The sequence below is a fragment of the Balearica regulorum genome, chromosome 9 (genome assembly GCF_011004875.1).
Source record: "Balearica regulorum gibbericeps isolate bBalReg1 chromosome 9, bBalReg1.pri, whole genome shotgun sequence".
Taxonomy (NCBI): Eukaryota; Metazoa; Chordata; class Aves; order Gruiformes; family Gruidae; genus Balearica; species Balearica regulorum.
In genome coordinates, this window is record NC_046192.1 from 260,505 (window position 1) to 283,359 (window position 22,855).

Sequence of the window (22,855 nt, forward strand, 5' to 3'; positions counted from 1 at the left end):
AGAGCAGAGAGGACCCGCTGCTGAACTGCAGCTGGGGGGGGGAGAGGGGCCGCGGATGGCCCTGGAGGGGGGCTCCGCACCCACGCGTGTTCCTGGGTGGTTGGCTACTTTTCCCCCGTGGGAGACGAGGCGGTGCCGAGGGGTCCCTCCGCGGGGGGGGGGGGGGGGCTTGGCAGGAGAGGGGGCGGCAGCGGGGTCCCTGCGTGGGGTCGCTCCCCCACCGCCCCCCGTGGGGGGTCCTCCCGCCCCGCCCCGCCCCGCCCCTTCGGGCCCTGGCCCCCCCGCAGATTTGCATATCCCGCCCCTCCACCACCGCCCTCCCGGCGCGCCGAGCGCCCATTGGCTGGTCGAGCTGGGGCTATGCAAATCTCCCGCGGGGGGGCGGGGCTGGCGGGGTGAAGGAGCCCGGCGCGGCAGCGGAGCCCCGAGCCGCAGCGGCAGCCTGGTGCCGAGCCCTCAGCCCCGGCGGCAGCTGCCCGCTCCCTGCCCGCTCCCTGCCCGCTCCCTGCCCGCTCCCTGCCCGCTCCCTGCCCGGCCCCTGCCCGGCGGCGCCGGCGTCGGGCACCCTTCCGCCGTCATGCCGCGGTTGCCGGTGCCGGCGTGAAAGGCGAGCGGCGGATCCTGGCGGCCATGCGGGGCCTGGTGGGCTGGGCCGTGCTGGTGGCCCTGGGCGAGTGGCTCTGGGCGGGCGGCGTGGTGCCGCTGGCGGATTTCTACCCCTTCGGGCCCACGCAGGGCGACGCCGCCACGCGGAAGCAGGACGACGGCGGCTCCGAGCTGCGGCCTCTCTCCATCCCCTTCCCCTTCTTCGGGGCGGGGCACACCGGCCTCTACGTGAGTACCGGGCAGCGGGGACAGCCTCCCATTTTATTTCATTTTATTTCATTTTATTTTTTCATTTTGAAATTACTATCCCACTCAGAGGGATCCAAGTGTTTCCACAGGGGCTGTCGGGTGGTCACCGTGTAATTTGGAGCGTCAGAGGAATAAGAGCGTGCTGAGGGCAGGGGGAGATCTGGCAGCGCCCCGGGCGATCGGGAAGCGGGGCCAGGGCTGCCTTGGGTGGTGCAACGAGGGTCCTGGCCCTGCCGCACTTGGGGATGCCGGACAAAGTGCTCGCCTGCGGTGGAGAGCCCTGGGCTTGGCCCTGGCCGGAGCCAGAAGCACCCACGCCCGGTGGGACGGGCCCCTGCAGCAGCGTGCCATGGGGGCGGCAGCGGCGGGGAGCTGAGCGCGGCTGGCAGGCGAGAGCTCGGAGCAGGCGAGAGCTCGGAGCAGGTGTGCCGCGGCCCCCGGATGGTGCTCCCTTGCTGGAGAGGTGGCGGCGGGGCTCTGGGTGCGACGCAGAATAAACACAGCTGCCCTTTGGGTTGTGTTGCAGCGGGCTCGGCCGGCCGCTCGGCACATCCCGCTCCCTGTCCTCTCCTCCCCACGCCTGCCAGGGCGGCCAGACCCCTGCCGATGTGCTCCCTTGCAGCCCGGGAGCCACCTGGAGGGGACCGTGGCCGGAGAACTTGAGTCGTACCTGGCCCGTTGCGTCTCCCGCGCAGTAGGCAGAGGAGTAGCTCTGAGCGCCCAGTTGTCCCCAGAGCCTTTTGGGCAGCGCTGGCTCCAGGTGCCTGCCCCGCGCCCTGGGGAGTGGTCTGCGCTCCCCACGCCAGCTGCTGCCTGGCACAGCGAACCCTCCAGTGTCCTGGTCCCTTCTCTTCTCCCTGGTTTGCTCTGGATTGACCAATGATCCAGACCTGACTGAGGGAGGAGAGGGCTGAGTGCCACCTCAGTACCATTTCGGAGCTGGGCTCATGTACCGTTCCCCCGCCTCAGCTAAGCGCAGGAGGCCCTTGGGCCTCGCTGGTGGGGGTTTTTTTCCCCTGATAAAAGTGCCAGCTCCGCCATCAGGCGAGGAGGACCTGGGCTTGGGGCTTGAGCCATGGTGGGAGGATAGAAGAGGATGGGAGAAGCCAGGTGACGTGATGGCTGTCCCAGAGGGGATCTGCAGCGCAGCTCTGGGGGTTGGAGGGGCTGCAGGGGTCAGAGGGTGGTGTGTTCCCCTCCACTGAACCGGCAGTCCCCCCTGGCTCTGCAGGGCCAGCTTGCCTGACCCTGGCACGGGGGTCTGTGCGGCAGCGCTGCTCCTCCACAGGGAGCCGCTCTCTTGAGGGAGCTGGCGTGGGGCTGGGCTCACCTGGAAACCTCAGTCCTCGAGGGCTGCCTCCAACCACCCCCTCCTCCTTTGCAAAAACCAGTAACAATAAAAAAAACCCTTCTTGGCTCCGGCTCTCTCCCATCTTGCTTTAATCAGGGGAAGAATGTTCCTCCGCGGACACCGCGGGGTTACGGAGGCTTTGGGAAACAGGAATCCTCTTCCCCTCAGTCCCAGCAAGGACTGCCCCGTGTTCACATGGAGGGGCTGGGGACCCTCCCCAGGGGCTGCACTTGGCCGTGGCAGCCTGGCCCCCTCCCCTGGCCTGGACGTGCAGGCAGCTGGGGCACAGGCACGCTGGCTTCGGCATGGCTCCCGGTGGGACGTTGGCTCCCAGCTCCTTGTTGGCAGGCGAGCGTGATGCCGCTGCCTGCCCCTGCCTGCTGCATGCCAGGGCTGCTCTCCCCACTTGAGAGCTTCCTACCTGCATCACACTCCCCTTTTCCTACTGCGCAGCCCAGGGGAGGTGCCGCCGGAGCCGGCATTGCACGCCCAGGAGCTTAGCTGGGGGACCGTGTGCTCCTGGTGTCCCGCTGTCGGCGCTCGCAGCGTCACAGGCAGGGGAACAGAGCAGCTGGGAGCTGCCCACCCTGCTGGCAGGGTGCTGGCAGGGTCTTCTCCTGGGAATTTGGGGGCTAAGGGCAAGAGCATTTTGCTTTGATCCCTGCCCCCTCGCTGACTGCTCAGGCAGCAGTGTAGGCAGGGCTTTTCCTCCCCTTCCTCACTCCCGCTGCATACTCAAGCCAGGAGGCAGCACTCCAGGCGGCAGCATCCACCCTCTCCAGCTTCCTTCCCTGTGCTGAAGGCCACCTCTGCCGTGCATCCCTGGGCTGAGCATCCCAGGACCCTAATTGCCCCAGTTGATTAGTGCTGGAGAAGGGCTCGGAGCTTGCAGTATATTGCCCCGGGTGTCTGGGATCCCCCGCTTTAACGAGAGCAGCCTGCTGAGGCCCAGCCAGCATTGGGGACGTTTTGTGGGATGGTGGCACATGATCACTTGGGGACCATCAGCCTGTTGACTTGTTAGCTCCCTCAGAGCGCTACAGATACCGGCAGATGGATGGCTGCCCGGCAAGGCTCCCCCAGTCCTGTGCCGGTGGCCGCCTGGCTCAGGTGTGACCCCCCGTGCCAGGAGCGCGGCAGTGACGCGCGGCCCTAGACCCCAGCCTCACAGCCCGCGTGTCAGCTGTGAGAGAGCAGAGAGCAAGCGAACCAGCCTCTCGTCCCCGCCAAGAGCACTGGTGCGAGCAAGCCAAGCGCGCCGGGCGCTGTTTGTTTAAAGCACCGGGGCTGCTGCAGTTTTCTCAGCTGTCCCCCCTTCCCCTGGCCTGGCCATGGCGGAGAACAGGGATGGATTTGTTCGGGCAGCTGCCTCCCTGCAGCCGCACTCCAGCGAGTGAGCGGCTGGGGCGGGGGGCTGCGGGCGCCGGGGCACGTCTCTGCTTCCAAGGGCAGGAAGGGGAAGCGCTCCAATATTTGTGGAAAGGGGCGGGGGGGGGGTGCGGGTGGGGGTGGGGAAGAAAGGCGAAATGGAAAGTGCCTCTAAAACATGGATTCCTGCTGGTGGCAGGAATCAGCCACGGCCACCCGTTTCTTCTCCTCCCTCTCCGCAGGTGAACAACAATGGGATCATCTCATTCCTAAAGGAGGTCTCCCAGTTCACACCGGTGGCCTTCCCCATCTCCAAGGACCGGCGCGTGGTGGCCGCTTTCTGGGCAGATGTGGATAACCGGCGGGCAGGTGATGTGTATTACCGGGAGAGCACCGAGCAGCCCATTTTGGAGAGGGCGAGCAGGGACATCGCACAGTATTTCCCCGAGTTCCCGGGGTTTTCCGCGCAGTGGGTCTTCATCGCCACCTGGTACCGAGTGACCTTCTTTGGGGGCAGTTCTTTTTCACCAGTGAGTAGCTGGGGCAAAGTAGCCATTAATTTAGGGGTAGGTTTTTTGGGGTTTTGTTTGGGTTTTGGTGGTTTTTTGGTTTTTTATTTTTAAAGGAGCATCCCTCCAGAGCGTTGGCACCTCCCATGGCGCTGGCACTCCTGTCACATGCTGCATGGAGCTCTCAGCAGGGCTGAGCCGACCCCGGCAGCTCCATCGCAATGCCTTGCCGTGACAGAGCAGCGCCAGGCTGGCAAAACCAAATTCTCCTCTTCGTGCAGCACGGAGGCTGCATATCACCAGCATCCCCCTTCTTGGGCAACAGCCGGGCAATGTTTGCCAGTTCTGGACGGGGTTTGGTGCCTTTCTTTCAGAGGCCCGATAACCATCTTTCTTCTTGTTTTTCCCCATTCACCTGGGAGAAGCGAGCTGTTCTGCTGGCCAGGGTGCTGGGCGGGGGTATCACACCACCTTACAGTTAAAAATAATTAAACCTAACTGCATTTTCTAGCAGAGGAGGACTGCGGCTCAAAGAAATGCCCCTTCACTAAATGCTCTTTCGGTCATTTTATTTTCTGACCGTTTTTTGGCTGGCTCATCTGTCCCCCCCTCCTGCCCACTCACTGCTTTCTTCCCCTCCCTGCTGCAGGTAAACACTTTCCAGATCGTCCTCATCACGGACGGCAAGCTCTCCTTCACCATCTTCAACTATGAGTCCATCACCTGGACCACGGGTATGCACGCCAGCAGTGGGGGGGACTTTACCGGGCTTGGCGGCATTGCAGCACAGGTAAGCGGCGAACGTGGCTCCCGGGGTGCCCAGGTAGCACGTCTGCCCTGCGAGCTCGCGGCTCCTGGTTTGGGTTTTTTTGGAGGTGGAAAGCCTCCCTCTGCACTTTTTTTTTTTTTTTAAAAAAGTTCTTAAATATCCATGTGTGCTCTGGCTCCCAGAGCCGAGACCATACAGGGGGCTTTGTTATCCTGAAACCACAGGTCTTTGCCTTGGCTGCTGCCTCATAGTCCCTTTTCCTTCCTAACCTCAGCCTTTAAGAGCAGCTGCTGCAGCCAGCACAGCTTTCACTTGTATTTTTATTTCATCCTTGTGTGCGTTGTTGTGTTTAAGGGGTGGGGGGAAAGCCAACACCCACACCCACAAAAACCCCAGTGCCCATTTGGATGTGTGAATTTACCGGCAGCTGATCCGTGTTTGGCTCCCTGCCTGCCAGCCTGCAGCAGGCAGGATGCTGCAGGTGGAGAGGAAGCGGATGGGTTTTGAGTCCCAGGGGAGGGACTGAGCAGGCAGGGCAGCCGCTTCGCCCCGTCGTGCCGGCTGTCGTCCCGGTGCGTGGACAGGACTGAGCGCTGGCTGGTGGTGTGTGGAAGGGGACAGTGGGTCTGAGCAGTGCTGAGCGGCGGAAGAGACAAGCCCTCGTGCTCCAGTGGCCTTCCCCTGTGCGCTAGTGATGTCTCTTTACCCTCTGCCCTTGTCCTCCCAGGCAGGTTTTAACGCCGGTGATGGAAAGCGCTACTTCAACATCCCTGGATCCCGTACCGATGACATCGCTGACGTGGAGATGACGACAAATGTGGGTATCCCCGGGCGCTGGGTGTTCAGAATCGATGATGCCCAGGTGCAAGTGGGGGGCTGCAGCAATACAAGTAAGAGGACAGCAGTTAGGTTTATTTAACTTCCAACCCAACCCCACACTGTTCTCCAGCCCTGTCTTTCCCTGCCTCAACCCCCACCTCCGCGTGGTGGAGGAGACGGCTCGAAGGGCTTGGGGAGGGAGGGGAGGCAGCCCTGGGGGGACCATCCTCAGTGCCTGCCGTGGCTGGGGACGGCGCTCACGGGTGCCCTGGGACTGGGAAGGGGCTGGGAGAGCAAATGGGGAGGGGAGGAAGACTTCTGAGACGAAAAGAGCCCATGGGGAGCAATGAGGGAGGCTGGGGAGGAGATGATGGCACACAGGTGGGACCGTGCTGCCAGGCAGGGCAGAGCACGAGGGGCTGGCACCCTCGGGGCTGGCACAGGTCTGTAAGGCCCAGGAGGCTGGGGTGAGCCATGTGGAGGGCTGCTGGGTGCCAGCCTCCCCCGCGGGGCTGGGGTGCCGGGGCCGGGGTGCCAGGGCTGGGCCACGATCCCCGCCCTGGGGGTTCTGACACGTCCCTCGTGGAGCTGCTGGCCTCCCATTCCTCATCCCCGCTCCCCCCCGGCTGTGTTTTCCCACCCATGATCTGCGCGTGTCTCGCGTTACTGGTGGGTTTGCTGCACGCGGGCTCTCCCGTCCCCCTTTCCCTCTGCCCCGGGTGATAAGCGAGGGCACGTTCGCGGTCCCCCGACCAGCGTGGCTGACCCTGTGCAGCCTCTCCTCCTTGCACAACAGGAATAAAACTGCCCCCCCCCGTCCCAGGGGAGCCCGTGAGGAGCAGACCCTGCCCCGCCGTGAGGCAGGCAGCCCCCGTGGGCTCCCCAAGCACCCTGGGGAGCCGGGCGGGTGTGGGGACAGACCCCGGCGCTGGTGTGGCTGAAAGGCGGCGGGTGAGCCCTGCCAGGACGCGGGCTGACAGGGGGGTGCACCGCCTGTCCCCACAGCCTCTGTCTGCCTGACACTGCGGCCCTGCCTGAACGGGGGGAAGTGTATTGAGGACTGCATCACAGGGAACCCCTCCTACACCTGCTCCTGCCTGGCCGGCTTTACTGGGAAGAGGTGCCATGTCGGTGAGTGTCGGCCCCGAGGTGCTGGCCCCGAGATCCCGGCTCTTTGCCTGGGGGAGCCGGTGTCACTGCTGTGTGCTGGCAGTCCGTCCCTCTGTCCCTTTCCCTGCCCTGAGCTCCTGCCCCCGCCCGGGGCTCTGTTTCAGATGTGGACGAGTGTCTCTCCCACCCGTGTCAGAACGGAGCCACCTGCCTCAACGGTGCCGGCAGCTTCAGCTGCAGGTGCCCACCGGGCTTCAGAGGCACCAACTGCGAGACCGGTGAGTGCGGGGCCGCTGGCACAGTGGTGCTGGCTCTTTGCCGTGTTTGAAGAGCGGAGACCCCAGACTTGAGAGGCGCTGCCGCTCTTTCCGGGGTGGGGTGGGGGGGGTGCTCTCTGCAACCGGGGCTCCCACGGCAGCCGCTGGGTTTGAGCGGTTTGTGATGGCCGGCCTGGATTGCAGCTTGCTGCAGGCAAAGGAAACTTTGCTCTGGCCGTGAGCCCTTCCTGCTGCTGGCAGCCCGTTCTGCTGAGGGCTCGGCTCAGCGCTGCTGCCAAACGCCTCTCCCCGCCACCGCTCCCTTAGTGAGAAAAGCTGGTGGTTAGTGCTTAAACAGAAGTCTCGGAGGCCCTGCTTTTGCAGGTGATGCTCTGGTCCCGAGCCCTTCGAAGCCAGCGGGGAGTCTCCCAGTCCCTGGCAGGGGCTGTGGTGGCCGGTTTCCCCCACCGCTGGCCTCCGCCCGCCAGCGGAAGCGCTGCCAATGCGTTTGGCTCCCAGTGAGCCTCCACGCCGGTGGAGAAGGCAAGCAGGGAGTTGACTTTCAGGGAAGGGAGGGAGAAACGCCCAGCACGGCACACTGGCATCCAAGAGGATGGCGCAGAGGGATGAAAGGGCTGAGCTGCCCAAGGAACAGTTTTGGGAAGAGCCGCGGCTGGGGACGCGGCTGCCATCAGTGCGTTGGTGGCTCTGAGCTGCGTTCTGTGCCTGGCCCCAGCATCGCTGTGTGTGCAGAGGATGCCATGTGACAGTCCTGTACCTGAGTTGATCCCCCCTATCTTTTTTCTTTTTTTTTTTTTTTTCTTTCTCTGATGTTCTGCTGCAGAAGAGTCACCGTGTGAGAACAAGGTGTGCCAGAACGGCGGGATGTGCCAGGCGGCAAACAGGACAGCGGCATGCTTGTGCCAGCCAGGGTACACGGGGGTGGACTGCCAGACAGGTGGGTGGCAGGAGCAGGTGCCGGGGGGGAGATGGTGATGCTTCACGCCTTGGCAAGCTGCCTTCCCGCCCTGCTTCACCCTCAACCGTGGTTTTGGGAGGGGAGTGCTCAGCGTTGCTGGTGGCGCTGACCCTTTTAATTTTTTTTTTATTTTTTTTTTCCTGGCCATTGCCTTCCACCTCCCGAGCATCCTCCAGGATGGGAGGCAGCAGGTGAACTGGCACCCAGGCAGTGCCAGCACGTGGCCTGACCGCCCCTCCCTGCCTCCCCTTGCAGAGGTGAACGAGTGCGAGTCCAGCCCGTGCCTGAATGGCGGGCACTGCATCGACCTGGTCGATAACTACACCTGTGTGTGCCTGGAGCCCTTCGTGGGACAGCGCTGCGAGACAGGTGCCCGCTCCTGCCTGCACCCCGGGATGACCCATGCCAGGGCCTGCATCTCCCGTGCTCTGCCGGCCATCATGGCCCCTCTCCCAGGGCTGGGCTCTGCTCATCGCTCACTTGTTTGCTTTCCCCCCTCAAGATTCATCTTCCTGCGAGGACCGGAGCTGCCGAAACCGGCAGACGTGCAACTACATCCGCCCTGGCCGCTACATCTGCACCTGCTCCCCGGGTTATTACGGCAACAACTGCCAGTACAGTGAGTGGAGGCGCGCCTCGCCCAGCCTGCCGCGGGAGCCGGTTTTGGGGGAGCCGGGCGGGAAGGCACGAACAGCTAAAAAGGGGCTGCGTCAGCCATAGGTGCTGCCGAAAGCTGGTGGGCGGTGTGTGCAGAGGGGTCGTGGTGCTGCACGGAGGGAGGTCCGTCCATCGGGGCTGCCTGGCCGCAGTGGGGTCTCCAGCGTGAAGCTGGGCTAGACTGGCTGTGCCCCTGCTCCCCCCCGGACAGGAGCTGATCCGGCCCCAAGTCGCGGTGGCTGTGGCTCAGGCTCCCCCTTCCTCGCAGGCGGGCCCCGCGTGCCCAGCGCCTGCCTCTCCCAGCCGTGCCAGAACGCAGGCAGCTGCCTGGAGACGGAGCAGGGCTACGTCTGCGAGTGCCGGGAGGGCTACACCGGGCAGGACTGTCGAGACCGTGAGTACCAGGCTGGGTCTCTCTGGTGGGGTGTCACGTCTCTAGGGGAGCCCTTATGCTCCTGCGAGGGAGAAGCAGCAGCCCTGGAGAGCCCATTCAGGGCTCCTGGACTGAACAGCGGGTACGTCCCACTGAAGGAGGCTGTGTCTGGGTGTCTGGGGGGGCTCATGCCTGCTACCGACCTGACCTGTCCCCGTGGGTGGCATCTGGCAAGGCTGCTTGGCTGTCCTAGCCCCACAAGCCGGAGGGGTTCTGGGAAGCTCCCATCTCCTCTCTTGCAGAGCTCTCGGAGGGCTGCGAGTGTCGCAATGGGGGCAGTTGTCTGGAGGGGAATGTCACCATCTGCCAGTGCCTGCCTGGGTTTTTTGGTCTCCTCTGTGAATTCGGTAGGTGAAGGCTTGTCGCTTGCTGTGTTTGCTCCCTTTCCGGGATGCTTGAGCCAGGCAGGCTGCAGGCAGGCAAGGAGATACTCTGCCCGTGCCTGAGCCTAGCACAGTACCAGGAGCACAAACTGAATTTAGGCCCGGAAACATTGTCCCCCGGTGAGGAGGCAACGCTTCTATCTCATCGCTCCCCCTTGAGCTGTGCCTCTCCCAGCCCCTGGCTCCCCTGGGTGGGGAGGGAGCTGCAGCCTTCGTGCGCTCCTGCTCTGAAGTTCGCTGGGCATCCAGGCCAGCCCTTGCTGTTCACATGGTCTGTGGTGTGGGGTACAGGGAGTCCCTCCCATCTCGTCAGACCCTGCAACATTAGGAGACCACCGTTTCTGGCCAGGCAGCCGGCTGGGTGTCGTTCTGTCACCGGCTGACAGGCCGGTGCTGGCCGTGTGTTTGCAGAAGTCACCACCACGCCGTGCAACATGAATACGCAGTGCCCGGACGGTGGGTACTGCATGGAGTATGGCGGGAGCTACCTCTGCGTCTGCCACACTGACTACGGCACCAACCACAGTAAGTATCATCCGTGGGGATGTGGGACCAGCCCCAGGGAGGGACACATGATGGGGGGGCCAGGAGGGTGAGCAGGGATGCCGTCATCAGCCGGAGAGCAGCCCTCGCGCCCCCGGTCGTACATCCTCGGTGACTCCGTGTGTTTGGCTTCGCAGCGATGCCATCCCCCTGTGACTCGGAGCCCTGCCTGAACGGGGGGTCCTGCGAGGTTCACGACGACTCGTACACCTGCGAGTGTCCTCGAGGCTTCCTTGGCAAGCACTGCGAGAAAGGTACCCAGATGGTGCTCCCTGCCAGACGCAGGACCTGGCAGAGGGTTGGAGAAGAGCTTGTGGGAGATGAGCGGCTGCTTGCTGAGCTGCAGCTGGAAGTGGGTGCAGGTTATCCCATCCCATCCCGTGGGGTGGAGGGAGGATTGCATGGCTCCCTTCATGGCCCCTGACAGTTGCAGCAGCCGATCCATTTGTTGTTTTCTGCATAACACCATCATTGTTGGAATATTTTTATATGCCTGAGCTTCTGGCCTCAGGAACAGCTGTCAGTCCCCTGGCATCATGCGTCTGTGGCCCCCCGAGGCCCCGGCGTGCATCTGCGTGGGTGGTGTCTTGCAGCGTTGCTGAGCCCGGGGCTGTGAGGCCTGGGTGCGCTCAGCTTGCCCGCAGCGAGCGGTTGGTGGGGTGCTGGCAGGAGGTGGTGGCTCTCGGGATGCCAGCAGCAGTGGGTGATACCAGCTCTCGGTGCTCTCCCCGCAGCCAAGCCACGGCTCTGCAGCACAGGGCCCTGTCGCAACGGAGGCACCTGCAGGGAGGCGGATGGCGAGTACCACTGCACCTGCCCCTACCGCTTCACCGGCAAGCACTGTGAGATCGGTACGGCCCCCTGGCCCCCACCCGGGGAGGAGAGGCGGCTGTCGTCCCGCTCGCTGCTCAGCTCCCGCCTGCCCTCTGCCCCCAGGTAAGCCAGACCCCTGCGCCTCGGGGCCCTGCCAGAATGGGGGCACCTGCTTCCACTACATCGGCAAGTACAAGTGCGACTGTCCCCCAGGCTACGCCGGCCGGCACTGCGAGATCGGTAGGTGTGAGCAGGGCGCACAAGTGCCGGGTGCTGCCTGGGGAGGTGTTGGGGCTGACGGTGGAACCAGTAGCCGTGGTAGCAGCAAGCGAGCCTCACAGCTGGCTTTGAACCACCTTCCCTGTAATTGGAAGCGCTTGGACTCTTCCTTGCGCCCTGCCAGAGGGGGAAAGGGGATGGCTTTGGTTTCTGGGCTCTGTCAGCTCTGCAGCAGTTGCTTTTTGCTCCGTTCTTCTTCTAGTGCCCTCCCCGTGCTTCCTTAGCCCCTGTGAGAACGGCGCTACCTGCGAGGACCTCGGCGGCGGCTACGCTTGCACGTGCCCCGTGGGCTATGTAGGGAAGCACTGCCAGTCCGGTAAGGGCCTTGCGCTGCCCCTGCCAGCCGGGGACTCGGGGTGCCTCTGAGGGCCTCACTCACTTCCCCTGTCTCTTCCCAGAGGTCGACTGTGGCGTCCCCAGCAAGGTGAAGCACGCCCAGGCCTCTTTCAACTCCACCAAGGTGGGCTCACTGGCTGAATACCAGTGTGAGCTCGGCTACACCCTCAGTCAGCACAACCAACCCCGTGTCTGCCTCGTGCCAGGTGTTTGGAGCGACCCCCCTGAATGCGACGGTGAGGAGTGCCGGGGAGCCCCGAGCCCTGGGGCACTGTCTGTGGAGAGAGGCCCTGGGGACACCTGCCCCCTGCGTGGCGCTGAGGGCGCTGACGCTGAGGGTGCTGACGTCTCTTGCCTTGTCTCTCCCCTGCCCAAATGCCTGCAGAGATCGACGAGTGCCAGTCCCAGCCCTGCCTGAATGGTGGGCGGTGCAAGGACCGCATCGCTGAGTTCCTGTGCCTGTGTGAGCCAGGTTACACTGGCCACCAGTGCGAGTCAGGTAAGAGACCATGCCGGTGTGCTCCACAGGCAGCTGTAGCAAACCCTTGGCCCTCGGTCACCAGGGCATGACAGCGGGTGCAATCCCCACGGCCAGGAGCTGGGCTGCCTGCGGCTGTGTGCGCTGGCTTCGGTCTCCTGTCTGTCCTCTCAGATCAGGCTGTGGTGAGGGCTCCTCTCCTGGAGCCCCTGGGCAGCTTGGGGGGTGCACCAGCAGGGAGACGCTGCTCCCGGTTGGGTGGAGGAGCAGGCAGGACTACGGAGCACGTGCGCTACTCGTGTCCCTCTGCTAATGGATGCTCTGTGGGCATCCCCATCGCTGGCGGGGCAATGATTGTCCTGAGGCATGTTAAGGCCGTGCAGAGAAACCCCAGGTCTCAGGATCTAGGTGGGAAGGGCCCTGCATGGCTCCAGGTATTGGCCAAGAGGCGGGGGGAAAGCTTGAGGTCGCACATTTTTGGCCATGCTGTGCTCCCGCATACACACGTGGTCGTGGTCACGGGCGGGCGCTGGTCGAAGGGGGTGACGGGCAGCGCGGGGGCTGGTGGGACTCTCTGGCAGGTGCCTCTAGCCTGGCTTCTCAGGGCCTGGCAGCGGACGGTGGGAGGAGAAGGTGGGATGCCTGCCGGGGGTTAGAGGAGGGGACATGCCGCAGGCACCCTTGGCACAGCTCCACACTGTCCCCAGGTGTCCCTGTGGGCGTGTCTCCATGCCCAGCTCCCGCCGCAGCCTTGGCGCAGGGGCAGGTGGGGGGCAGTGGGTGTTCCCGATGGCCTCAGGAGCGGGACTCCTCCTGGCTGGTGGGCTTGAGGGTAGTGAGCGATGTGGGGAGGGGCTGCGCTCTGCAGCAGAAGCGCTGCCTTTCTGAGCCCCGCATCCCCTGCCGCCATCTCCGTCACTGTGCTGAGACATTGCCTCTTCTTCTGCCGCTCTCCAGATGTCGACGAGTGCCAGTCAGAGCCCTGTAAGAATGGCGGGACCTGCCGGGACCTCCCCGGGTCCTTTGCTTGCTACTGTCCTGAGGGCTTTGTGGGGACCCAGTGCGAGACAGGTAGGGACCCACCCTTCCCAGGGCGGCGGGAGGCTGGATTCTGGGCACCGGGACGTGGCCAGGACTGGCAACAGGCCAGGCAGCCAGTTGCCATCTTGGGTGCCTTGACCCCAAGCCATCACCTCGGGCACTCGCTGCCAGTCGCGCCCCCTTGCCTGCGGTTTCGGGGGCAGAGCTGAAACTGCTCTGGTGGGGAGGGAGCAAAAAACAAGGTGTCTGCTGGTGACAGATCCCCTTTCGAAGGTGTCCACCCCCTGCCAGGGAATGCGGCCGCCATGGTGCTTGGGTGGGATTCCTGGTCCAGACTGGGTGTACTGAGCCCCAGGCTGCATGTCCATCCTGCTGCCCCCTCGGGGGCCGTTGCCATCGCTCACCCGTGGGAGCTGGCCGCTGGCATGCTGGGGACCCCCCGCTCACTGCTGGCCTTCTCCCACCTCCAGAAGTGGACGCCTGTGAGTCAGGCCCTTGCCGAAACGGGGGGGAGTGCGAGAGCTACGGGGGCTCCTACCTCTGTGTGTGCCCAGAGGGTTTTTTCGGCTACCACTGTGAGACAGGTGAGGCGGGCAGGGTGGATTGGCGTGGGGCAGCCACTCGGCCAGCTGGCACCGCTAATGCCGCTGGGCCTGGCGCCTCTCCTGCAGCCAGCGACCCGTGCTTCTCCAGCCCCTGCGGGAGCAGAGGCTACTGCCTGCCCAGCAACGGCACCCACAGCTGCACCTGCAAAGTCAGCTACACAGGCAAGAGCTGCGAAAAAGGTAAAGGCCCTCAGCAGCGGCACCAGGACGTGGCGCGGGGCTCGACGCCGGCCCGGCGGTGACCACCGCCTGCGAGGGGCTCGACACTGTCCGGGACCAGCAGCTCTCCTTGAGGCGGGCAGGGCCGGGGCCTCGCCTCTGCGGGGGGCAGCCCAGGCCACACCGATGCTGCGGGCGGGTGCCGGTGTGCCAAGCCACTGCCGCAGGCGCCGGGCTCCGCACGAGGACGCTGGGGACAGGTTTCCCTGGCCCCCTGCAGCGACGGCGATCCCTCGGATGCCCTCAGGAGAGGAGGCTGAGGCGTCCGAGGGAAGCCTCTCGCCGCCGGCACCGGCCTCCTCAGGGCCCCTCGCCCTGTCTGGCACCGTAGGCCCGGCAGGTGGTGGCAAGTGCTCAGCCGCCGGTGCTGCCAGGTCGCAGTGGCCAGGAGCGCTCCCGGCGCCCTGGGTCCTCCCGTGCCCACCGGGCTAGAGGCAGCTGGTGCCCGCAGGGCCCCTGCCAGGTGCACCGAGGGAGAGCAAGGGCCCCATCTTCCATCGCTGCCACTCTGCCTCTTGCTCCTGGGGTCTGTTTTCTAAAGATTCATGGCGTTACCTCTCCCCTTTGCTTTTGCCCACACCCTGAAGAATTGCTGCCACCAACCTCATTAAAGGTGGAAAGGGTGGAGGACACTGGTGTGTTGATTTCTTGGCACCCACCTGAGGACGCAGCCGCCAGGCAACTCATTGACGGCTACGCCGTGACGTACGTATCCCTCGACGGCTCTTACCGCAGGACAGATTTTGTGGACCGAAGTCGTTCTGCCCACCAATTGCGGGCATTAGCCTCCGGCAGAGCCTACAATATTTCTGTCTTTTCAGTCAAACGCAACGTGAACAACAAGAATGATATCAGCAGGCCCGTCATGCTCACCACACGCACTAGTGAGTAGTGTTCCCGGGGGGATCGCGGTCTTGAGCACGCGTGGCCCCCGCAGGTGCCAGGGCTTGCGCTGCCTCCTCCCTGCCACCGGCTCCGGTCGCAGCCAGGGCCTGTGCCGAACCCTGGCAGGTTTGGCGGTGCAGATCCTAAAATCCAGGCGGGGGCCTTTGAAAAGCGCTTGGCACAGAGAATCGCTGTTCTCTTTGCTGTGAGTAAAAAAGGGACCGAACTCCCTGCGGCTCGCTGGGCCCCTGCCCAGGGGCTGGTAAGGGAGCCGGCAGTGGGGACCGCTCCCAGATCCCGTTCATCAGGGCCAGGCTGCACCCACCACACCAGTTACCCCTCCTTACTGGGCCCAGGGCAGCACAGGTCCCTAGTGGGGCTTGGCTGAGCTGGAGAAGCCCCCAAGCCAGCCAGGCTCAGGGCTGCGCAATTTCTGCTGACAGTGAGCCCTGTGGGCACATCACCCCACCATCTCACCAGGCTCGGCATGGGGACATGCCAGAGAGGACAGAGGCTGACAGGACCTCTGCTCCGCGGGTGGAGGGAAGGGGGGGCACAGTGATGCCTCTGTGGGGTATGGGCAGGTGGAGAAGCCACAGTCCCACATTCTAGGGCAGGCAGATGTAGAAATCAAATGCAAACTGAGGATGGAGGGAATTAGATGTAGAAAAGCTGCTCTCTAACGAGAGGTGGGTGGTGGCAGGAAAGCCCACGGGCCATATCCCACCCTGTGGGCTGAGACCTAAGTGAAACCCAGGGGAGGAGAGGGCAGGTGTGGTGCTGGGCACAGCAAGGGTCTGTGCCCCTGGCTATGGCTTCTCAGGAGGCCTCGAGCCAAGGCCAGATGCTGGGGGCAGCAAGAACTGGGCTCGGGGCAGCCACCCGGGGCGTGCAGTGGGCTTGGGGCCAGATCCCGGCACTGCAGCCCCTTCGGAGCTGGTGGAGGGGGGCCGGGGCCAGAGGTGGACAGCCCTAGGGGTGCCATGGATGGCACATGGCCTTGTGGGCAGGCAGATGGATGCGCTGCTTACCTGCGCGCAGGTGTTGAGGACGGGAGGGCGTGAGTCCGGCAGGGCAGGCGGTGCTGAGCTGCTCTCACGGGGGAAGCCAATCCAGAGGGGCAGGCAGGACCGCCGTGGTGGGGGCGTGGGGAAAGGATGGAGCAACCTGTGATGACCGCAGCCCTCTCCGCTTCCTCTGGCCAGGACCGCGTCCGGTGGAAGGCTTTGAGATCACGAACGTGACGGCCAGCACCATCATGGTGCAATGGGCTCTCCACCGGCTCAAGCACTCCACTGTCAGTAGGGTGCGTGTCTCCATCCGCCAGCTGGGGGACCTGGCAGACCGCACCGTGGAGCTGAACAGCAGCGTGGCCAAGTACACCTTCCTGTGAGTGGGGCGGCAGGCGGGCACCAGGCCAGCTGGCCCTCCCAGGCTGCCCAGCTTACCCCTTCCCACCCTGCCTTCCTCTCCCACAGGGACCTGCAGCCAGGAGAGAGGTACATCGTCCACGTCACAACGCTGAGTGGCCTGGGGACAGAAGATCACCCCTCAGAGAGTCTGGCCACGGCCCCCTTTCACGTGTGGACGAGTGAGTGGGGTTGCCTTTGCTACCCCCCCCCGCGGCTGCAGGGGCTTGGCAGGCACAGGGCGGCCACGGCTCGTGGCCAGCAGGAAAGCTGCAGGGAGGGGAAGGTGCGAAAGCCGTCAGCCTGTCTGGCCAGCACAGCGGGTAGGAGGGGTGCAGGCAGCCCTCGGGAAGGGCAGGCGAGGCAGCAGCACGTCCTCCCCTGCCAGATGTTGTTCGCTGCCCAAGACCAGCACGAGCTCAGCCCCATGCGGAGCCCACATGGGCCTGATTCATCCCCTGCTGTACGGCAGCTGGAGGGCGAGGGCCAGACGTGGGTGCCAGGATGCAGTGAGGCTCTGCCCATCTTGGCAGGGACCCAGCGCTGAGCATCTCCTCCCAGTTGTACGGCTGGAGCCAGGCTGAGGGCTGGACGGGGCACGACCAGGCAAGCTGGGGCCCTGGCGTGCTTATAAGGTGGCCTGTGAGCAAGTAGGGCAGTCCCCGTTCAAGGACACCAGCGCTGACCTCTTTTCTCCCCACCTCCTGCCTGCTCCAGGGCCTCTCCCCCCGCGAAACCTCACTGCCTCCCGCGTCACTGCCACCTCCGTGTCCATGGCGTGGGAGCAGCCGCCCGCTGGCGCCGTGGAGGGGTACATCATCAATGTCACCACAGCTCAGAGCGTGAAGAGCCGCTACGTGCCCAACGGGAAGCTCGTGTCCTACACGGTGCGGGACTTGCTCCCCGGGCAACGGTACCGCCTGTCTGTGACAGCTGTGCAGAACACAGAGCAAGGCCAAGTGCACAGCGAGCCCATCCACCTCTATGTCACCACCTGTGAGTGCCTGGCTCGCCGGGGCTGGGGCGCTGCCAGTTTGCTGCAGCATGAGGGAGGTGATGGGCTGACGGGAAGCGCGGCATGGGGTAGGAAACCGGTTGACCAACAGAGCAAAGAGCTCCTGAGGACTTGTTGCCCCAGAACCGGCTGTGGGGACAGCATGCAGGTCTCCTGCAAAGAGAGGTGGGGCTTGCAGGGTGCTACCTCCATTAGTGGAGGGCAGATGCAGAGTTACAGCTCAGTGATGCTTCACAGGGACTGGCACTCACAGCCCAAGTGCATGGAGAGCGTCCGTGTGTCCCCATGCAGCCCGAAATGGCAGCCTGGGGACTTGGGGACTGGCTGGGAGTTGCTGTGCTGACCTAACCCTTTGGCCTGCAGTGCAGAGGGATGGGGCTCCAGAGAGACGGTGGAGCCAAGCTGGACACCCCCGGGTCCTGCGCAACAGGCTGCCCCCCGCTTTCCTGCCTGAACTCCGCTTGCTAGCGGATCACGACACAGCTGAGGAGCCCTCGCCAGCCCCCAGGTAGGCACTGCTCCAGCACTCCTGGCTCTTCCACCAGCACTCAGTCCAAGCATTGGGCTGAGCACAGCCCCCTTTTCCCAGCTCCTGTGTCTGGGTGCATACGGGGTGAAGCCATGCTCCTGCTGGGTTGTGCCTCTCGCCCATGCGCTGGGCAGGCCCTTGCCCTGCGAGCGGGTCCCCTGCACTGCCCGCATCTGAGCCCCCGGGACTCGCACCGAGCCTGATGCCACCAGCGAGTGCCTCCAGTCCTAGCACGTGGGGCGGCTGTGGCCTGGGGGACCTGCAGTGCCCCGTACCCTCATGGCTCTCCTGTCCCAGGTTCACTGAGCTGGTAGATGGCAGAGGGAGGATCAGCGCCAGGTTCGGCACTGCGCTGGGCAAATCCATCACTGTGAAGACACGTAAGTGCTCTGCTGCCTTTCTGTCCCCCTCGTGTCACCCAGTGCCATCTCCTACGCCTCCCCCCAGAACGGGGTGGTCACTGGGCAGGCTGCTGTAGAGCTTGGGGAGCCATAGAGGAGGGCAGAGCCCTCTTGCATCTCCCTGGGGAGACAAACATCTGCCCTGCTTGCTAAACCCCTGCCCCAGGAGAGGGGTGACCCACAGCCAGTTGGGGAGCCCAGAGAGGGACCCTCACTGATGGGAGGCAATGTTGGCTGCGCTGTGGGCTGGCCTTCTCCCCTGCCAGCAGCAGTGGAAGCCTAGGCAGTGACCCCGTAGCCCCTCAGCGCAGCCCCCACCTGCCCAGCAGCCTGATCCCCCGCCGCCAAGCACAGCCTCACATTCAAGGAGGGTGCCTGGGCAAGAAGCCCCTTGCTAGCCCAGGACCACCCCCCCTCCCCCCCCCCGTTTGCCATCCCCAGAACACCAGGGATGCGAGCGCCAGGCCAAGATATCCTACCAGGCCTGGGAACTCCATGCCACGGGGTGGGGAAGTGGTCCAGCACACCTGATGGCAGCCCTGGGCTCACTGCATGTCTGGGCTCTGCCCCTGCCTCCCCAGGGCTCTGTGTCCCACAGCCCTCCAGGAAGGGCGAGGCCTTCACCCTAATTCTAGGGGTGCCAACTGGGAAGGGCTAAACCACTGCCTGAGGCCTGACCAGCCCTCTGATGCTGCGGGCAGGCTGGATCCTATCAGAGGGGCTGCCCTTGGGTCTGGCCCTGGCTGGAGGTGACATTTGACCCTCTTGTTGCCCAGAGCCGGAGGCTCCAGTGAAGCTGGAGAACGTGGAGGTGTCCAGCCAGGGCAGTCTGGCACTGCAGCTGCGCGAGGCAAAGAGCAAGAGTAAGTCCAGGGGAGACACGTGAGCAGCAGGGACCCAGCCCAGGCTGGGGGCTTGACACCAGCCTGCTCTCCTTGTTGCCGCCCGGCTGGGAGGCACACAAGTGGCACAGCGTGGGCCCCTGCTCGCAGGTCCCCAGGAGCACCCTGGCACGTCGGCAGGGTGGGCAGGGCTGCACCATGGCCCCAGGGTCTGACGGCCATCCGTGTCTTCCAGGTGAGGGGCAGAACTGCTCCACGAACCCCTGCAGGAACGGAGGCACCTGTGCCAGGGATGCCAATTCCTACCACTGTGACTGCCGCCCGGGATTCAAGGGCCGGCTCTGCCAGCTGGGTGAGTGCTGCGCTGCTGCTGGAGGGCCGGGCTCCCTCCTGCGGGTGGATGGCGTGTGCCCAGCCTGGCAGCTGTCCCAGCCACAGGTCACCAAGCACACCCTGCCAGCACCGAGCTCCTCCCTGACAAGGGGGCTTCCACCGTGCCCAGGCTCCACTAGAGAGGGCTGTGCTGTGCTGACAGCAGAGAGAAGAGCTGGGCTTTGCTCTTGCCAGGTCGGGCAGATCTGGGAGCGCAGGTCAGCCCCCTGCTTCTGGCTGAGCCCTCCACCGGGCAGCCTGCCCTGCCCACATAGTTACCTGGGCACCCTGAGGCTGGGGGCTCTGCCTCTCCTGGCGGCTTAGCTCTGTTGAGCCCAGCCCTCCAGGACAGCAAGGGGGATGCCCAGGGGGGCCTTGCCGGCCCCCTGCCACAGGGCACAGGCAGGCAGAGATGGGCCTGTTGATAGCTCCCCTCTCCTGTTCCCCAAGCAGCCTGCAAGAAGGTGCCACACTCGTGCACGTGGCTGTACTCGGAAACCAAGTCATTCCCCGTGTGGGAAGGAGGCACCTGCCACTACCTGTGAGTACTGCCTGCGGGTTGTGCTCCCTTCTTCCCCTTGTGCTCAGAGCCGGGGATGTCTCCCTGCGGCTTGGCTCCGGGGAAGGGAGAGCGAGGCCATCTCAGACCCCGGCTGGCAGCTGCCAGGTGGCTACAGCTGCCCCCTCCCCAGCGCAGGCTGAGCAGCCTCGGGTACCCTTGAGCCCCTGGGGCTGCCCCACCAGCTGCGTTTCAGGGCAGGGTGTTGCTGACACGACAGCCCCGTGGCAGTGTTACCCACAGCGAAGTTGGATTTTTTTGTGCGTGACCCCCCCAGGCAGCAGCAGATCCCCTGCCTGCCGGCCCAGCTCCTAGCTGCCTCTCCATCTGCACGCAGAGGGCTGGGGCCAGCCCTGCTGCAGTGCCAGGGCACGGGGCCCCCTGCTCTGCCCCCTGCCCCCCCAGGCTTCCTGCGACAGAGGCACGAGGGCCTGGCTGTGTGGGGTCAGCCCTCGGGCGCAGCAGGCTCAGCCCCGTTCCTACCAAGGCCGGCTACCCCAGCCTGGAAGGAAACGGGGGACACCCCCCCACACTACCTCCTCGCACTTACAAAAGCAGCTCTGTCCCTTTTACTCCCTACAACCCGCCCCTCTGCTGTGTGTGCAGGTACAGGAGAGTCTACAAGGTACACCAGGCCATCTGCTACAGGGAGAGCTGCGAGAGCACCGGTTCCGAGAAGACAACCAGCAGGTACAGCTAGCAGCAGCACACCAAGCGCGCCGGCCTTCCTGCGGCCCGGGAGGAGGATGCAGCCAGCCAGTGCTGCCCGACATGTGCCGGGGTGCCCAGGCTGGGGGTGGTCTGGGAGAGGGGTTGCAGGCACCCCATGCAGAACGGCGTGAGGAGCGCATGACGGAGGCTCAGCCGCCAGCTCTGCGTGCCCTCCCTACGAGCGACGGCCAAGGGGCTGCAGGGCTGATGGCGCTCTCCTCCGTTCTCTTTCAGAAAACCAAGCAACAGTCACACACTGAAGAAGCCGTAAGTAAGTACCTGCTCCAGGCCCTCCTCAGCCATGGACAGGAGCAGCTCCTGCCTGTGGCTGTGCCCGCCCCCGCACAGGGAGTTGGGGAAGAGGAGGGTGGAGGCCAGAGTGCAGCCCAGGCTCACGTTGCCACGTCAAGGGGGTGCGAGGGCGCTGCAGCTGCCGTGCTGGTCTGGCTTGGGCCTGCGGCTGGGGGCTCCTGGTTGTGGCTGGGGCACAGGAGCAGAAGGCAATGCTTTGCTTCCCTGCAGCTCTGCAGCCCCATAAACAAGAGATTCCTGCACGGAAAGGGCCCAGGAGCTGCCTGCCTGGGCAGGGCAAAGGCTGGCACCCTGGCGGGGCCAGATCTCCTTCTCCCAGCCTGAGATGGGCGCGCAGGGTGGGGAGAGGCAGGTGCAGGGCTTCTGGGGACCTCTGGGGACCTCTGCGTACCAGCTCATTCTTCTCTTGCTCCTTCACAGGGTTCAAAGCAGTAGGAGCTTCATCTTTCCACATCTAAGGGCTTTAGAAACACCAGGAAGATCAGATCTGCTCACTGGGTTGAACACAGCGGGGGAACCTTCTTGCCGGGCATCAACTTCTCCCTCTCCTCCAGCCCGCTAGGGCGACGCAGCCGGATCAGCATGCCAAGCAGCACTCCCTTTCCTGTGCTGGACCAGCGCTGCCTTCGCTCTGGCTTGCCTCCAGCCGCCTCTCTGCCCCCGAGGAGCTGCACACCAGTGTACTGCAGCGGCTGGCTGGCTGCCCCCCCTGCCCCCCCCCCGAGGGGACCAGCCCCACTTGGCCCCCCCCCAGCTGCTCTGCACGAGCGACAGGCTCCCAGCTCTGCTCCAACAGCAGCGGGGCTGAGCCCAGCTCCCTGCCAACAGCATCTGCACCAACCCATTTTCGTAATCCAAGGTTATAAATTATCTATAACCCCCAAATAAAACAGTTTACTGCAGACCAAAAAGCCTTAGCTATCACCTGAAATGTGGCCCACAACCGTCTGGTTGCAGGAGACCTTCCCTAGGTGGAGGAGTCAGAAATGGTGAGCAGCTCCCCTGAGCAGGGAGGCGAGCGTGGGCACTGGAGGTGTGTCCCTGTCCCCTCTGCTCTAGCGGGGGGAAACTGAGGCAGCTTCTATTGCCTGCCTTTTTTGATTTGTAAACAATCCCTGGTTTTAACCAAATTTCCAGCTCAGAAACCAATAGAGCATGTAGGAAAGAAAAAAAAAAAAAAAAGGAAAGTGATCTGTAGTGTGAAGTTTGTCAGCTGTAACAGCACGCTTGTTCTGACTCCACTTGCCCCTGCGCCGGGGCAGGGCATAGCGTGGGCTCAGTGGTGAAGCGGGTTCCACGTGCCATCCCCCTGAGCCACTTGCAGCGGTTGCATTCCCGGTGGCACCAGCTGCTGCCCGTGGAGGAGAGGACCAGCACGCGGTGGCTGCCCCACCGGCTGCAGCAGGGCAGGCAAGGAAAACGTGTAGGTTAGAAAAGTTCCTAGTTTTTGTGAGTTTGTATGACAACGCTAGTTAAACATAGCTTTGTGTATTAACGTACACACTGTATATTATAAATTAATACATACCAGAGATATATCGTAGTTATGGTATAGAGTGTTATTTCCCCAGCAACGTTGGGGGCATTCTGGTGGGACAGCCCTCCCTTCCTGCAAGCATCGCAGCGTGCTTTGTTGTTCAGCCTGGAAGACACTCTCAGAGCAGAACCGGCCCAGGAGTTTCAGCGCTCCTGGCACCACCCTCTCCCTCCTGGGAGCAGCATAAGAGTGCTCAGCCCGGAGGAACGGCTGCCGAGGCATCCAGCAGCAGCCTGGGAGTGGCAGGGACGATGTAAAGCCACAACCAGCCGGCCAGTGTGATGCTCCCCTCCTACACGGGCTCTACTCTGCTACCAGAGGAGAATTAGAGTCAGAGACGGACATGCCTTGTTTTCCTCCAAGGCTGCCTGAGCCTGCTCCAGCCCCCCTGCCACGAGGAGAGCACAGGAGGATGAAGAAAAGCCAGCCCTCGCCTGGGAGAGCAGGGCAAGGGGAAAGGCAGAAGAGCCGCTGCTGTC

At 64.0% G+C, this 22,855-nt stretch overlaps 1 protein-coding gene across 5 annotated transcripts; it reads left to right on the forward strand.

Annotated features, from left to right (window-relative positions):
• Nucleotides 1–403: 403 nt before the first annotated feature.
• SNED1 (sushi, nidogen and EGF like domains 1) lies at nt 404–21,750 on the forward strand. 5 transcript variants are annotated; one of them, XM_075760612.1, is made up of 33 exons: nt 404–834; nt 3,817–4,104; nt 4,733–4,873; nt 5,580–5,742; nt 6,677–6,802; nt 6,946–7,059; nt 7,883–7,996; nt 8,273–8,386; nt 8,520–8,636; nt 8,943–9,068; nt 9,350–9,454; nt 9,902–10,015; nt 10,171–10,287; nt 10,768–10,884; nt 10,970–11,086; nt 11,328–11,441; nt 11,524–11,697; nt 11,847–11,960; nt 12,897–13,010; nt 13,451–13,564; nt 13,652–13,765; nt 14,392–14,688; nt 15,895–16,078; nt 16,168–16,280; nt 16,816–17,094; nt 17,477–17,621; nt 17,940–18,022; nt 18,820–18,906; nt 19,121–19,237; nt 19,708–19,798; nt 20,423–20,506; nt 20,762–20,798; nt 21,260–21,318. In XM_075760612.1, exons 1-32 carry the CDS (start codon nt 631–633, stop codon nt 20,796–20,798), a joined length of 4,338 nt encoding a protein of 1,445 aa, XP_075616727.1. In that variant the 5' UTR covers nt 404–630; the 3' UTR covers nt 21,260–21,318. The 5 variants fall into 5 exon arrangements, with proteins under 5 accessions (XP_075616727.1, XP_075616728.1, XP_075616730.1 ...); XM_075760613.1 differs by having other exon boundaries at nt 19,711–19,798; XM_075760615.1 differs by having other exon boundaries at nt 14,626–14,688.
• The last annotated feature ends 1,105 nt before the right edge of the window (nt 21,751–22,855 follow it).

Excerpts from the sequence above, each read along its gene's own strand:
- SNED1 (XM_075760612.1), top strand. The coding sequence starts at position 631 with ATGCGGGGCCTGGTGGGCTGGGCCGTGCTGGTGGCCCTGGGCGAGTGG. Across the intron at positions 7,060-7,882 it reads AGGCACCAACTGCGAGACCG|AAGAGTCACCGTGTGAGAAC; the intron begins GTGAGTGCGGGG and ends GTTCTGCTGCAG. Across the intron at positions 8,637-8,942 it reads CGGCAACAACTGCCAGTACA|GCGGGCCCCGCGTGCCCAGC; the intron begins GTGAGTGGAGGC and ends CCTTCCTCGCAG.